General features: G+C 43.0%; 1 protein-coding gene across 10 annotated transcripts in view; it reads left to right on the top strand.

Annotated features, from left to right (window-relative positions):
• Nucleotides 1-14,771, top strand: part of dock10 (dedicator of cytokinesis 10) — a 67,697-nt gene that overhangs the window by 28,796 nt on the left and 24,130 nt on the right. For 9 of the 10 annotated variants that reach the window (XM_037083292.1, XM_037083285.1, XM_037083342.1 and 6 more), the window contains 8 exons: nt 4,880-4,999; nt 8,977-9,066; nt 9,990-10,072; nt 11,471-11,543; nt 11,856-11,999; nt 12,207-12,341; nt 13,262-13,448; nt 14,394-14,482. In XM_037083292.1, coding sequence (XP_036939187.1) covers nt 4,880-4,999; nt 8,977-9,066; nt 9,990-10,072; nt 11,471-11,543; nt 11,856-11,999; nt 12,207-12,341; nt 13,262-13,448; nt 14,394-14,482 — 921 coding nt within the window. Of the gene's footprint in view, nt 1-1,935; nt 2,187-4,879; nt 5,000-8,976; nt 9,067-9,989; nt 10,073-11,470; nt 11,544-11,855; nt 12,000-12,206; nt 12,342-13,261; nt 13,449-14,393; nt 14,483-14,771 lie in introns of those variants that run through there. The other variant, XM_037083302.1, reaches the window with a different exon arrangement.

Here is a 14,771-nt window from a genome sequence, read left to right as displayed (position 1 = left end):
TGTTCACAGCTATGCTGGAGCAAAGCCACTGGTCTAGCGCTCTATTTGTGCCCTCCACACAGCTGTAGTTTACCAACATCAACACCCACTCCATCTCACCCCTGCTAGGAGGGAGGGAGGGAGAGAAAACAGAGAGAGGGACATGTTAAAAGGGATGTTTAATAGGGGTGAGAACAAGGGGGAGCAGGGAAGAGACGGAGAGAGAGAATCAAAGCGTGAAGAAATAAAGGAGTGCACTGCTGAGGATGTTTGATGACATGAGGAAGCGATAGGAGGGGATGAGAGGGACGGCTGGAGGGATGGAGCCAGCTGAGGCAGCTGGTGCAGAACAGAGGACGGATGGAGAGAGGGAGGGAGCAAAAGAGTGAAAGAAGAGGAGGTTGCTGCTGACGTTAAATGGGCTTGAAGGAGTGCAGCACTAAGAGCATAATTATGATTCACTGTTTCACATGCACAACATCAAAGACTTATTAATGGTTATTAAATGAAGGAAAACATGCAGCAGATTAAGATTAATGCTTTACTCAGGAATGTCTTCTCCTGGTTGTTGTTTCACCTTCTCTTGAACATACCGTCGTGTCATTTTCTTCTGAAACGTCATGAAATAACAAGACGGTTGCACAAAATGAGGCGGTTATCAGTCCTTCGCATTTCACACATTTGCATTTGACATCACGCGGAAAGCTGTCTCTTTTTTGCACTTAAACCTCAAAATTGGCTGAGACCTTCGCAGTACTTGACCAAAACCAACTGCCATCAACTGACACGAGCTTCACGTAATAAACAGCGTGTACCACAAAAAAAGGAGAGTGTGAAGAGCAGTGAGCAGCCTCAGATTTGCACAAATAACTGGCAAGTGTCTACGCGAATAAAGCACGTATGTGTCAAAGGCTCAGTACAAGCAATTTATAGAAAAAAATAAATCATTTTTTCTCGTTTATGCTCTTGTGGTATCTAGTCATTTAGTCTTTCCACAAACACCGTCCCATATACTCTAGATACTCTGACATCGCAGTGCTTGGCCGAAACCAATGGACATGCACCACAACAACAGGAGAGTGTGACAAGGCGAAGTGAATTGACCCTTTTATTGCAGAGTGACACGGTGCATTGATTCGTCGGTGCCATTTAAGCCGTCAGTGCTCCCGAAAAAATGCCTGAGGGCGGCACCATGTTTGAAGAGTTAACAGCAGGTATGTGAGTTTGTTGTATCATCAGGAGTTGTTTCCTCTTGTTCAGATCTCTGTTCTGCTCTGAGGTTTCATCTGGGGGGAAGTGAATGTCTGTGTGCGCGCAAATAAACACAGATGCAAATATAATCGTGTATTTATGTTGTGTTATGTTTTATTTTTTTTATTTCACGTATCAGTGAAAACCTCTATTTTTTTTAATTTTGCATATGTGCTGTAAAATGTCTGTTCTGCAGACAGTTGTCATGCAGGTAGAGAATGAGGTGGAGGACTGTCTAGCTATAGAACAGGAAGTTGATGGTTTGCATGCTAGTTCACATGTTTGTGTGTGTGTGTGTGTGTGTGTGTGTGTGTGTGTGTGTCTGCTGACGGTGTGCTATAAAGGAAGATACGATGCTGAGAGTGTCACTTGGAGTGTGTGTGTGAGTACACGATAGTGCTCAACTGTAGAGAGGGCTCCCTTGTTGTGTCTGTGTGTAAAATACTGATAGACTGCACCCTTAATTTGTTCAGTACAGATAACAGTTTTTATACTAAACTGTCAGAAAGTGAATGACATTGAGAGTGTGATGTGTAGAAACTGAAGGCCTGTGTTGCTTTATTTCCAGTTTGCCGGGGTTTTTCTCTGCGTGTGTGGTTACGTCTCTGTGTGTGTGTGTGTGTGTGTGTGTGTGTGTGTGCGTCGGACATCAAACATCAACTTCCTCTACATCCACGTGTGCTGACACACACTCATAAACCCACCCTCAGAGTTAGTTCTGCTTCTGACAGAGCACATGCCCTGCGATGTGCGAATTATTTAGCTCACCTTTAATCCGTCTATAACCCTTTCTTTCTCTTCGGATAGTAAAAAGTTCAGCTGCTTTTTTTTTTTTTTTTTTTGCGAAACACTGTACGCAGTTGATTCCGCTCACGATGAGCTTCAGGAGCAAAATCACCTTCAGGAAGAGACTAAAGAGCAAACGAGTGCGATCGGATTTCAACCGCCTGAGTATTGTAGGTATTTTCCTTTCTGTTTCTGCTAATAGTCACAACTTCAGGTCTTTTTCACGCTGCATTACACTGTATTGACCCTCACATGTCTAGAGTCTGCTGTCAGTGACTTATTATGCTTATATGCTGTCAGTCACAGTCATAATTGTGATCTATACAGCTGTCATGATTACAGAACACAGTCTATGACTGTTAAACTTTTATTAGTGTTTTATGATATCTGTGCGCTTCGTTTTCTCCTCTTTGGAAGATTTGTTTGTTTCACTACATTCAGTCAGGCTCAGTGACAGGAAGAGAGAGGAGAGTACTTTGAAGGTAATATATTAAATGGTTTGTGTGTGTGTGTGTGTGTGTGTGTGTGGTGATGATGCACACCTGGCAGAACGTATGCTTCATTACTCTGTCTGGCAGCCAAACCATCAGACATTTGCTCTGACGTCACAGAGGTCAGCGTGGAGTCACGGTGCACTTATGAAAAATAAACTGTATCTGCCTCCCCATCACCCATTCCTGCACTGTGTAACATCAGTGAGAGGACACATAATGTTGTTATGATGTAATGAGCTTTGTCTGTAGTCAGCACCTACATTAAGCCTGACACATTGTTACAGACGCGAGATCTGTAGTTGCAACAGTGGTGTTGAAATTACCAACTCACCAAATACCACTTCCCACATAATCTTGCTTTAACGTTTGTCTGTACGATTTGTCTGATCATGTTTTCTCAGAGGCCAAATTGACGCCTCAAGACTGCTTTTTGTTTGTCTAGGCGGTACAAAATATCAAATATATTTATTTTTAGAGTGATACAAAGCAGTGGGAAGCAGAGAATCCTCACATCTGTGTCTAATCAATAGATTTGAAAGATTCAATCCATTATGTGATTGTTGACAGTTTGCATTATTTATGATTCATCTGTATCATTCAGCAAATGCTTTGATGCTACATTCTTCATTTTGAGTCATTTTAGGATGAAAAACTCAGAGTTCTCTGATTCCATATACTTAAATGTAAAAATGTTCAGTGTTCTTTACCTTTCCATGACCGTAGACTGAATATTTTTGATTTTGTGGACAAAACAAGATGTTTGAGGACGGCATCTTGGGCTTTGGTAAACACTGGTTGACTTTTCCCACCATTTTCTGACTCATTATGGACCAAACAAGTAGTCAAAATTGACAAATGAATCAGTTATCATAAAAAATCCTTAGTCACAGCCTTTAGAAACAGGAAGATGTAGGAAGAAAGAACTTGAAAGTGACATTCCAGATGAACTGCAGGCGACCATATTGCAGGTCTGGCCTGAGTATAAATCATGCTAACAGTGTAACTCGGCTGACTAATTTATAAGGCTGTGTAGAGGTAAATATTAACAGCATACAGTATGGGTGGTAACTGCTGCCCTGAAACATACATCACTTTCTTTTGAGTTACCTCAGTGCTTTCCCTCCTCTGTTCTCTCTCTTGGTTGTGTGCCGAGAGGCCTGTTCTGACTTCAGTTAGCTGTGGCGTGTACAAGGCTCTGGCCTGCACTGTATGACTGTGAACCAAACCAGAGATCACTACTTCCTCTGCCTGCCTCACCACAGCCTGCTCCGGCTCTCGCTTTGCTGCCGCTGCTGCTGCAACTCTCTGAATGACAGACGTAATTTACCGTTGTGCTCTGTCTGTGAAACACGTGTTAAAACGCTGTTTTCTTGCTTGTGACTCCGTGACCAGTTACATAATCCTAAAGGGAAGGAAGGAAGCAAACCTCTCAGAGAAAAGAGAAAGTCAGCGTGTGGTGGATTGTTATTGTGGATCATCGTTTCATGAGTTCTTGTTTGGTTGTTTATACACCGAGGGTGTGAAATGGGGCTTGAAGGAGTGTGTGAGAACATGTCGACGCTGCCATTGAGCTCTTTTATGTGGTGTTTTCACGGTTGAGTTTGTAAAGTATCAGCACATGTACGCCGATCGGGTTGCTTGTCGAAGTTGTCACATGCTGAATGGAAAGTCCACCAGCGCAACGTTGTGTGTCCGGTTAAATGTGTCACACAAAGTATTTAATGTTTCTCTTTTTTGGTCTCAGTGAGTTTGAGACTAACTTTTGCATTGTTCTGTGTCAGAGCCGCGCTTCAGCTTCAGCTGTGGTGTTACTTCCTCTTCGATTCTTTTGGGTCCCAATGATGTCATGGCAAAACACAGGAAATGATCACCACTGTGCCTGTCGTGGGTACCACTTTTAATAAAAACTTGATACCCTAGGAATAATGTAGCCATTACACTGAGACTTTTTTTTCATCTTTGGTAAATATGGTCATAGATATGAGATATGAATAGCTTTCTGAAGGGTTTTGTATTGTTTTTAAAATCTTCGATGTGCCAATACAATATTATAATATGAATATGCCAGTTTGTCACTTTTAGTCTCCATTATAGAAAAAACTAATGAATAAAACCATTTCGTCCTGTATGAGTTGGACCCTGAGAGAATCAGAAAGCGACCCAGTTGTCTGTGTGACAGCAGGGTCAACAGTAATACCACTTGGAAATGCTAAAAGGGGGGAAAAGTTTCTGTTTCCAATTTAACAAATGTAACAAAATATGACCAAGAGTTCTCTATATTCCTGTATCTTATCATTTGGTTTCATATTGAGGTTTAACAGTCATACAAAGAAAATGAATACTGATCCCTCTGTTGTGTCGATTTGCAGCAAGAGAAGCCGAAGCTGATCGACCCCCTCGACTATGAGACAGTCATCTCTGAACTGGGGGATGAGTTTAAAGAAGACCCTCTCAGAGACCTGCTCCTGTTCCCTGACAATGATTTCTCGGTAAGTTTGTGTGTGTGTGTGTGTGTGTGTATCTGTGTGTGTGATGTCTTGATGGTTCAGTGGCTAATGCAGTCAGATGAAGAACAAGAAGGCTCTTGGCTAAAAACCGAAAGCCCTGGTTCTCAGACACACACATCATCATTGTTCATTATAGAGTTATTCATCAATTTCTTTTGATTCATTGCAACAGCATCTGGCTCGAAGTACAGTGTTTTTAAACTAGTGTATTTTTCCAGGCATTTTTTTGCCTTCATAGGACAGTGTACAGTAGACGGCTGAAAGAAGGAGAAAGGGTAATGAATACACAGGCTCAAAACGAGGACATTTGTACGATGTACATTTGTACATTTAAAGCATGTAAACCTTTTCCACCGGACACTAAATTAACCTAAAATCAGCATAACATGGTACCTTTAAGGCCCTATATTGTATATAAATTTCATATTCAGAATTTTGACTCTCAAGTAAAATGGTGGACAGAAAGCATAGAGCACTATATCATTAAGATTTTGGATATGGGTGCAGCCGTCAGTTATATAATACTGTATTATTTAAAATGCAACAGGTGATATCTTTTTCTCCACTCCTGCCTGACGCACTTACTCCCACCAACCATGCATGTTCAGCATTGCGGTCTTTTCATTACAGTCAACAAAGTATTCTCTCCGGCTCCTCTTAGCTCTTTGTTCATTACTGCTTTCATTACGGCACTAATACGTTTCTGCAGATGCAGATCCACCGCACATTAAGAAGACCTAATTGGCTCGTTGTGGTAAAGGGAAACGTTTGCTTGTGGAGCCCTGGAGTTGCAGCTTTAATGCATGACTCTGCTGGTTCCCAGCTCTGTCTGGCTTACAACACAGCCTCCTCTGATTTTTCTTTGTCTCCACAGCCTACAGTCAATTTCCATAATTGCAAGCGAAAGCGGCTTGGCAGAGTACTGCTAATGCACAAAAGGCATTTACTAGATCTGCTCCGTTGCCAGTTGGTTAGTGAGCTCGGTGCTCGAGCCAGCTGATTGGGTTGTATAAATCAAAGTCTGTCTCTGTTCGTGCACAAAGATCCTCAATGGTTGTGACTTGTTTTCATCTCATTCTGCACACTTGCACAAATATTTATTTTTTGACAATAGATGTGCACCTCAAATTCTGAATGTTCATTTTTCTGTTTCATGGATTGTAAACCAAAATTTATATAATCAAAGCTGCGTGACTCATAGGCTAGGTTATTAGTTGAAGGGCCAACCACCACTAAGAAAGGGAATACTTATTAAGAGATCAGAGTTGAATTATTCATCTTTACTGCAGTAAAGCTGGCCTGAAATAATTTCCAGAAGAAGGAATAAATGAATATTACATCAATATATGACGTTTTGCATGTTCTCTCCCATCTAGCTCATGAGGTGTTAATATGAGCAGTAAGGCTTCACAAAGGGAGGCTGCAGCCATGCTAACAGCTCTGTGCAGCAGTGCTCAGTCAGCGCTATGCTTCGAGCTGAATGCAAACATCAGCATGCTAAGAAGCTCGCAATGACAGTGTTAGCACGCTAATACTGGGAATGTTTCCCTCGTTCATCATCCTAGTTTAGCAGGTAATCATTTTGGTATTTGCTAAATAAACACAGAGTGCCGCTGTGGATGATGGGAATGCTTGCGTTTTTGTCATGAAGCTAAGTTTCTAACAGCAGTGATGAGGGTGTATCCTCCAGGGGAGCATGAATATCTGTACAAAACTTAAGTTCAATCCATCCAGTAGACATTTCGGTCTTGACAGAGTGGTCGAGTGATTGACAGACCAACGTTGCCTTCCCTGGAGCCGCGTTGCAATCGTGGCTAATCAGTGGTTTAACTGGCAATGTGGCGAGCAGCAAACGTTTTGTTAATTGTCCACTTTATAATACACAGATGGGCGACATATTAAAGGAAATAAAACAACTTGAAGTTTTTTAATAACGTGTCGGGCCCCCAGAACAGCTTTAATCACTCCATTGGCACGAAGCTGGTTCTGGGGATGAACACCATGCATCCAAAAGAATTTCCCTCATCTGGTTGCCGTATCTTAATAAATCTCTCAACATCGTCATGACGAGGGCAGGTCAGCTTTTCCAGATGGAGAATTCTCAGTACGGCTTTATACCTCGGCCAATCAAGTGCAGGGGGGTTCTTAGAGGTCCAGGATTTGAGAATAGCCTTTCCTGCTATATAGTGTATTGTATGTAAGTGTATTTCTCTCAGATTAATTGTACATGCTTTATTGTAGGCAACTGGACTGCAACTCCCAATCCAGTTAGTTAGAACTGAAGAAGCCTCTTGAATGAGAGGTGAAACGTCTTCAAGAAGCAAAAACGTGTGCAGTTACCTAATGCTTAAAATTACCAAGAACCAGATGACTGAGAGCCTTCATCAACATCCACTCGATTTAGTTTTGTGGTTAGCTGCTGAAATACACTGAAGAGGTGACAGCTCTTCATATTTCACCTCACTCTCTATCTTTGCACATTTCACGTATGCGCTGATTTCCTAAACTCATGATATATCTAGGAAATCTTGCCCTTCACTGATGGTACACAATAAAGCCTGTGTGATGATTTGAATTGTCTCTCGTTGTCAAGCGTTACAGCTTGAATAGTATGTGGGGGTTTTTTTTCTATAACTGATACCACTACATTTGGATGTGATCAGTGGAATAAGTACAATTCAAAACCAAAGGAATCATAAACATATGAAATCAATCTTTTTTGTTTAAGAATGTCTTCCAAGAAAGACACTTTTGGAGTGTGCATGTTTTCCGTATAGGATGACTTATTTGTAAATAGCTTACAAAATGAGACTGTGGCGAGGAGCATTTACTCTTCAAAACCCTCAAATGACTCCATTGTTCTCCATTCATAGACTCTGGCAGGCTGTCCAGGGCCTTTTATTTGGCATTTTGATGATGGTGGTGCAGAGAGCTGTCTGACATGTCAGCCCCGAATCTGTCTTGAGACGTTCAGCTCGCATGTCTTGCCCGTCCCGGAAGCTTGTGATTTATGATATTGGGCTATAACAATAAAAGCTGACTTGACAGCTGGGTTCAGATCTGGCAGCAGTGAAGAGGCCTTCACATATGACTCACATCATTTTGTTACCAATCAAACCAACAGCATGTTGTGTTCCTCCACATGTTTTCGGGGGGTTCTGTGTCGCAATTCACATGCGTTAATCACTATTTTATTGAGACAGATTGCAACGTGATGTGAAAATGTAACCCCCTGCATCTCTCTCTGTCGCATGTACACGCTGTTGGATGGTTTGTTTTAACTCGCAATAGGCACAGTTTCTGCCTCAACATAATCATTTTGAAATAAATGTTGATGGATATAGCATAACGAAACCTTGCTATCGCTATACAATCTTGTCAAGCAGATTTCACCTGAAGTCACTTGATCAGTTTCCTCGAGGGGATTTTTTTTTGGGTTGTGCCACCCAGACCTTCACACGTCTTGTGTTTAGATCAACAGTTAGAGTAAAAAACAACACCCACGTTTGGTAAATTTGACAAATGCTTCGCGAAACAGCTCATCTGCTCTTTTTCCCTCGATGGCTAATATTTTTTGCTCATTAACCTTTACCATTAACCTGCTCATTAACATAAGCAAAAGCATTATTTTTATGTGAGTGGGCCCAAACTATGAAACATATTTTAAAAAATCTGTGTTCTGTCCATGTGTGGGAGAAATGTCTGTGCACGTAAAAGGTCTTGAAAGTTAAAAAGGTCCTCACCAACAGAAGCTCCTCTCTCCCACAGAAAACACTGCTCCTTAAACGCCTCGTCATTAGTCAGAGTTTTGAGCATTAGTTAACCTGAACAAGAGCAGAATACGTCTCCTTTAAACTCATATATTCAAGCAGAGCTTAGTCTATGTGTTATTCTTTTCTTTCGATTCTTTCCCACATTGCCACGTTAACACTCCCTTCTTGGTGCTTTTGTCCCTGCAGGTATCCACTGTGCCTCAGGAGAGTCGGACTCTCAAGTCAACGGTTCCAGAGGGGGCAGAGCAACAGGCTGAATGTCTGCTGGTCAGACAGGTGAGGCTCTATTTGTGTGTGCAGGACACTGTGGTTTGGAACAAGACAGGTTTCAGTTGCTTGTGGTTAAGTTAGTCAGTTTAGGCTGCGCTCAAAATATGGCATCCTGATACCGGGGCTGCGGTTTTTCAACGTGTCTCTAAGATATACTAGACGTGTGTCCATATCTTGATATGTATTTGACTGTGTGTGTGTGTGTGTGTGTGTGTGTGTGTGTGTGTGTCTTTTCTTGTGCGTGGAGGCTAGGGCCAGCGGGGCTCATTTCAGATCTTCTAAGGCTCAGTGAAGAAATAATATCTGAGTGGATGGAAACTCCCCAGACAGTACTGTCACAGCTCACTGGAGACTAGCGTGTGTGTCTGACTCTTATTTGTGTGTGTGTGTGTGTGTGTGTGTGTGTGTGCTGTCCTGTCTGAGGTTGACGTTGTAGCTGATAATATGTTTGGACTGTTTATGATTTGCGATATTAACAAAAGATCACAATCTTTCTAAACTGGATTAAAGAGAGGAGCGACTCGGCATCCAACAAGCAGACAGAGCATGTGAAGCTGCCTTCCAGTCTTTGAGACTTGTATACGTACAATAGTGCTAGTGCACGCCCTGTGAGAGCACTCTTTCAACCCCTGAGACAGACAAGTGATCTATTAAGATGTCAAGATATCTTTATTTGCAGATTCCTCCGGGACAGACTCTTAATTCAGTTCCTTTCTGTAATTTAAATAATCTGATGATGAATCCCAGCCTGCACATCAGCAGCTGGCCTCAGGAGATCTGAGGTCAGACTCTACTCTCACTGCCGTCTTCATTGTCTGCAGACTTTCCAGCAGCCCCAGGTCCATTTCTTTTCCTGGAGAGGCCTTCATTTTATATAGTTAATATTTAATCACGTTCAATTCATTCTTAATCTCCTTCTTCTCCGCCAGGCCTGTAAATATTACAACTCTGAGCTAAATGTGGTCCAGTTCAAGTATGACGACTTCGCTGGAGACTACCGCCTGCTGCCCAGGTAATACACCGTGACTTTACATTAGCACCCAGCCCACTGCGTCTGCTGCAGGAGTAGTTAATCAGTTTTGGGGGGATACACTTCACTTTGTGAAGACATTTTGAGGAAAGGTAGTTGAAAGGTAGTTGGAGTGTTGAGTGTTATTGTCGTGTCTTGTTTAAAGAAAGGCTGGATCTATTTTGCCTCATAAAAACATTGACGCAGAGTTTGCCCAAAACTTCGAGGACATCCACGCCGGCGAGCTACACTGCGGCCAAGTCACCTCTGAAAGTTGAGGCCAGCGTCACCCTGATTTGCAGCGATTTCAAGTGGTTTGTAGCTTCATACTGCCGGCCTCTGTTGAAAAGGACTCGTGGACTGATGCTTTGTAATCGGCAGTCTGAACAAACCATTGCACTGAGGTGGGGGGTCATGAACAAAAACAAGATGGTGGCTGGTGCTGAGTGAGAGAGAACTGCACTCTAACAAATGTTAAGTCAGTGCCTCTTTATAAATGTCAGGCACCCATTCAGTCAGTCAGTCAGTCATTTGTTTAAATGAGGCTGTCAGTCAGTCAGAGGGAGTTGTGTCCGTCCCAGTGAGGCTGACCCAGAGCAGCCCTGCAGTTACTGCTCTCAGCCACAGGAATGTCCCTTCTCCGTCCCATGGGTCACCACTGTATTCTTTCAGTCAGTTCACATAACCTCTGAACTGACGACCAGGATGAACTACAAAGTAAGATGCAGCATAAACACCAGTTAGAGCCCAACCACACCAACTAATGTTGTGTATTCGTCGCCTCAGAAGCGCAGACGACCGTTCTGTTGTTTGCTCAGATGGCTAACGAGCCTAACCCTCCATAAACTGCAGGCGTACCGGTGAAACACGCCAAGGAAACAATAGTACAATGGGAATCTACAGCTATTGTATATGTGTGGGTGTCACTACTGTGATTGAGTGAAGCGGTCTTCATCCGTGCGCGCCAGTATTAGCATTCCTTTGTCAACAGCCAAGCCCGCAATCACGAGAAATCTTTCTAAACATAGTCCCCCTTAAGAGAATTTTTTTTTTTTTGCAGACAGCTCTTTTACAACTGTGTGACTTTTAGCCGAGGGTGGCTCCAGTGTTTCCCTCCACAGACTGCAGCCTCGCTGTCTGCAGCTCACAGCACACACACAAAGGCATTTCGTCCTGTCTCTCGCACACAAAGACGGGTCGGCCTGTGAAATCAGTGGAGCGGCATCGAGCGCGGACTACCTATTGTTGACTCCTGACAGAGAACGATGGAGCCGAGTCAGCCACCCGCAGTCATTTGCACTAGAGTGGATTAATTAAATTCCTGAAATCATTTTCTCTTTCCATCAATATATTTCATTATCAGAGTTCCTCATGTGTCTCTTCTCCTTTCACCCTTTATAGGAAACTGTACAAGGCAGAGAAGCTGCCATCTCATTCCTTCGAGATCGACTATGAGGACGTGGACAAGGATGAGGTCGGTAATGACCCTCTTCTTGACAAATGTGTTTAGAATGAATGCATTACATACTGGATGCATCCTGAGTCTCATGTTTAAATCAGTTTACTGCAGCCTTAAAGCTGTTAGAATATACTTTGCCAGAGCAGTTAGCTCATTTGAGGGCAGTAGGACATTGTTTATGAACATAATCTGACTGACAAATGACCGTCCTGAGATAGAAGGGTCTTGGCAAGTCTCCTTCTTACTATTGATCATGTGCTCTTCTCGGGGCGGAGGGATGCATGGAAAGCTAATGTATCTATAAGTGACCATATTTGTGTTTCACAGGATACCACCTCCCTGTCCTCGTCCAAAGGAGGAGGGGGAGGTGGCGGCGGCGGAGGAGGAGGGGGAGGGATCGGCGTGTTTCGGTCGGGCTGGCTCTACAAGGGGAACTTCAACAGCACTGTCAACAATAGCATCACTGTGCGGGTGAGGAAATGACCGATGCTGTCCCTTTTCACACACACACAAACACACTTTATCTGCTTTATTGGGTAAATATAGTACAAAATAAAACAAGAAATCACCAAACCAAAAAAAAAAACCCCAAAACCATGACGTTGTATATTCCAAATAATAAGCTGCCTTTGACTTTAATCCACGTTAATTTATCCGAACCTCTTTCTGTCTGTGCAGTCATTCAAGAGGAGATATTTTCAGCTCACCCAGCTGACAGATAACTCCTACATCATGAACTTCTACAAGGACGAGAAGATCTCCAAGGAGCCCAAAGGATGCATCTTCCTCGACTCGTGCACTGGTGTCGTACAGGTGAGATATAACGCACTCATATAAGATTACAACACAGTATACACTACATTAAAGGTATTTACAGACTTGTACTGATAGACTACTCCACAATACCAAAAAAAAACAGAAGGTGCTGGATGCAAAAAGGAGCAAAGAACAAAGACCAAAACATCTAGAAACTTAACTTAACTGCTGCCTCATGTATTCGCCGTCTGCTGTAAGCTTTCCTCCACAGAGACCGCCATCTGATCATCCCTCTATAAAACTCAATAGCAGGTTAAGGTAAAAACGAACTGACATTTAACTTGAACCGAGCAAGTATTATCTTTTATGAGGAGACATTGTGTTTTATAGTTGTAGGGCAGTAAACTGTGGCTTGTGGCACGAACAGTGTAGGGCAGGATGACACTACAAGCCCAGGTCAAGATGTTATTGTGTTCCGTCTTAGTGGAGGATTTAACCTTTTGTTTTTTATTTGACTGACAAAACCTCACGGATGTCATTGTTAAGCCTCTGCAGGCAGCTTAAAGATACATTTGTCTAGCTTGAGTTAGAGTCATGTACTGTATGTGGGTTTGGGAGTTGAGGCTTCTTCTCCCTTACAAGAAACCACAATGGAGATGAGCTTCTAGCTTCATTGTCTTTTTATCCTCAGGAATTTGATTGTCTGCATATGCGGTCTTTGTGTTTAACTTAAATCAAAACTTGCATAGGACTTCGGTTTACAAGCACCCACATCCAGCTGAGTGGTTCCTGTATCCATTAGACATCCAGAAACCAAAAGCTACACAGGGCTGAGTTCATGATTCTACGTGCAGCATCTTTCAGGACGGCGTGTGCACTGTATGAGCGAGTCAAATTTTCCAAAAGCCGAAACCAAGCTCTGTTTTTTATCGTGTAACCACATCAACCTATCCATCCTTCCATCTGTCCCCCTGTAGAATAACCGCCTGAGGAAACACGCCTTCGAGCTGAAGATGAACGAGGTCACGTACTTCGTGCTGGCCGCGGAGAGCGAGCAGGACATGGAGGAGTGGATTAGCACGTTGACCCGCATCTTACAGATCAGTCCCCACGACGGTCCAGCCCCCGACCGCAAGAGCCTGGACCTCACCGACCATCGGCAGGGTGAGATGTCTTTTGTATTCCGGGAGGCACAAGGTTTGCCTACAGTACGGCGGATGCAGAATGTGGGATCTGAAAAACGGAAATCGGAAAGAGCAAAATGGTGATTTAGAGCAAAAAGGGGTATGGAGAGACATTTAGCATAATTCCAGCACATGTATAAATCATGGTACCCCTAAGAGAGGCATGATTTTATACTCCATGTCAGCAAAAACGCAACCCTTCCCTCTCCATCTGACTTTCTCTGAAATAATATCTGCCAACTTGCTGCAACCTTAACGGGGAATTTCTGCTGGGCTGGTGTTCAGTCCATAACACAATCATCAGGAAATGAAGCTTGACACCAACCTTGACTCCACCTTTGTTTAATACATCATACTTAAAAAAAAAAAAAAAAAAAAACTTTACATGCAAGCAAAAGAAATAAAACTCCACCATGTGTGCCAGCTCTCTGAGAACTTGGGCACTGGGACTACAGCCTGTAACATAAGGCACCCTGACAGAGCGCTGAGACTTGGCCCAGTGAAAAGTGGAGGAATGATGTAATAGCCTCAGCCGTCATGGCTCTGCGGTCTGTTAGCATGCCTCTAAATCAGGCTGCGAGCGTGTGGTGACCTACCATTAATGAGCCATTTTGTTCAGTATGGCCTTTGGGAAGAACGGCTCCAGGCACATGAAGGTTATATTTCTGCAGAAGGCTGCCTGCCTGCCTTATTATCCATAAAATACCACAAATGGAGTCATATTTTATTCTCGGATGGATGTACGTCCACTGACTCTGGTTGGTGTGTATCCGGTGTGCTACTGAACCCATTTTAGAAAATGTCATATGGCCTTTAACCTGCGGGGTGAATTTGACTGCTTAGATAAACTTTCCCATACACTCCGTGTCGGTATATAAGCAGGAGTCACTCTCAGGAGTCCTGACTGTGTTTGTTCTCTCTCCAGATGTGTTCGACCTGTCGCTGAGCGACAGCTGTCTGCAGGAGAATGAAGATACCACGACGGAGAACGGCATCAATCCAGAGCTGGCAAAAGTCAGTTATGTTGAAACTTTTATTATCTTTATTTTCAAACGATGATGTAACTCTGCCACTGCTGCATCACAGTGACTATTATCATAATCGTCGATGCACATGTAGCATGACAGGCAGAATCTATTTAAAGGATAACTCCACCAATTTTACACATCAAAGTGTGTTTACAGGTCTTAGGGATGATTGCACATGTGAAAAAAAGTAGTTTAAAGACTTCTGTGGCTCCAGAGGAAGCTGCATGTAATCTGATAAATTAGCCCCGGTGATGTCACTCAGTGGCATTTTTCAT

This window comes from Acanthopagrus latus, chromosome 2 (assembly GCF_904848185.1).
Source record: "Acanthopagrus latus isolate v.2019 chromosome 2, fAcaLat1.1, whole genome shotgun sequence".
Classification (NCBI taxonomy): domain Eukaryota; kingdom Metazoa; phylum Chordata; class Actinopteri; order Spariformes; family Sparidae; genus Acanthopagrus; species Acanthopagrus latus.
The sequence above is the reverse complement of the archived record's forward strand: the minus strand, read 5'-3'. Positions and strand labels throughout refer to the sequence as shown.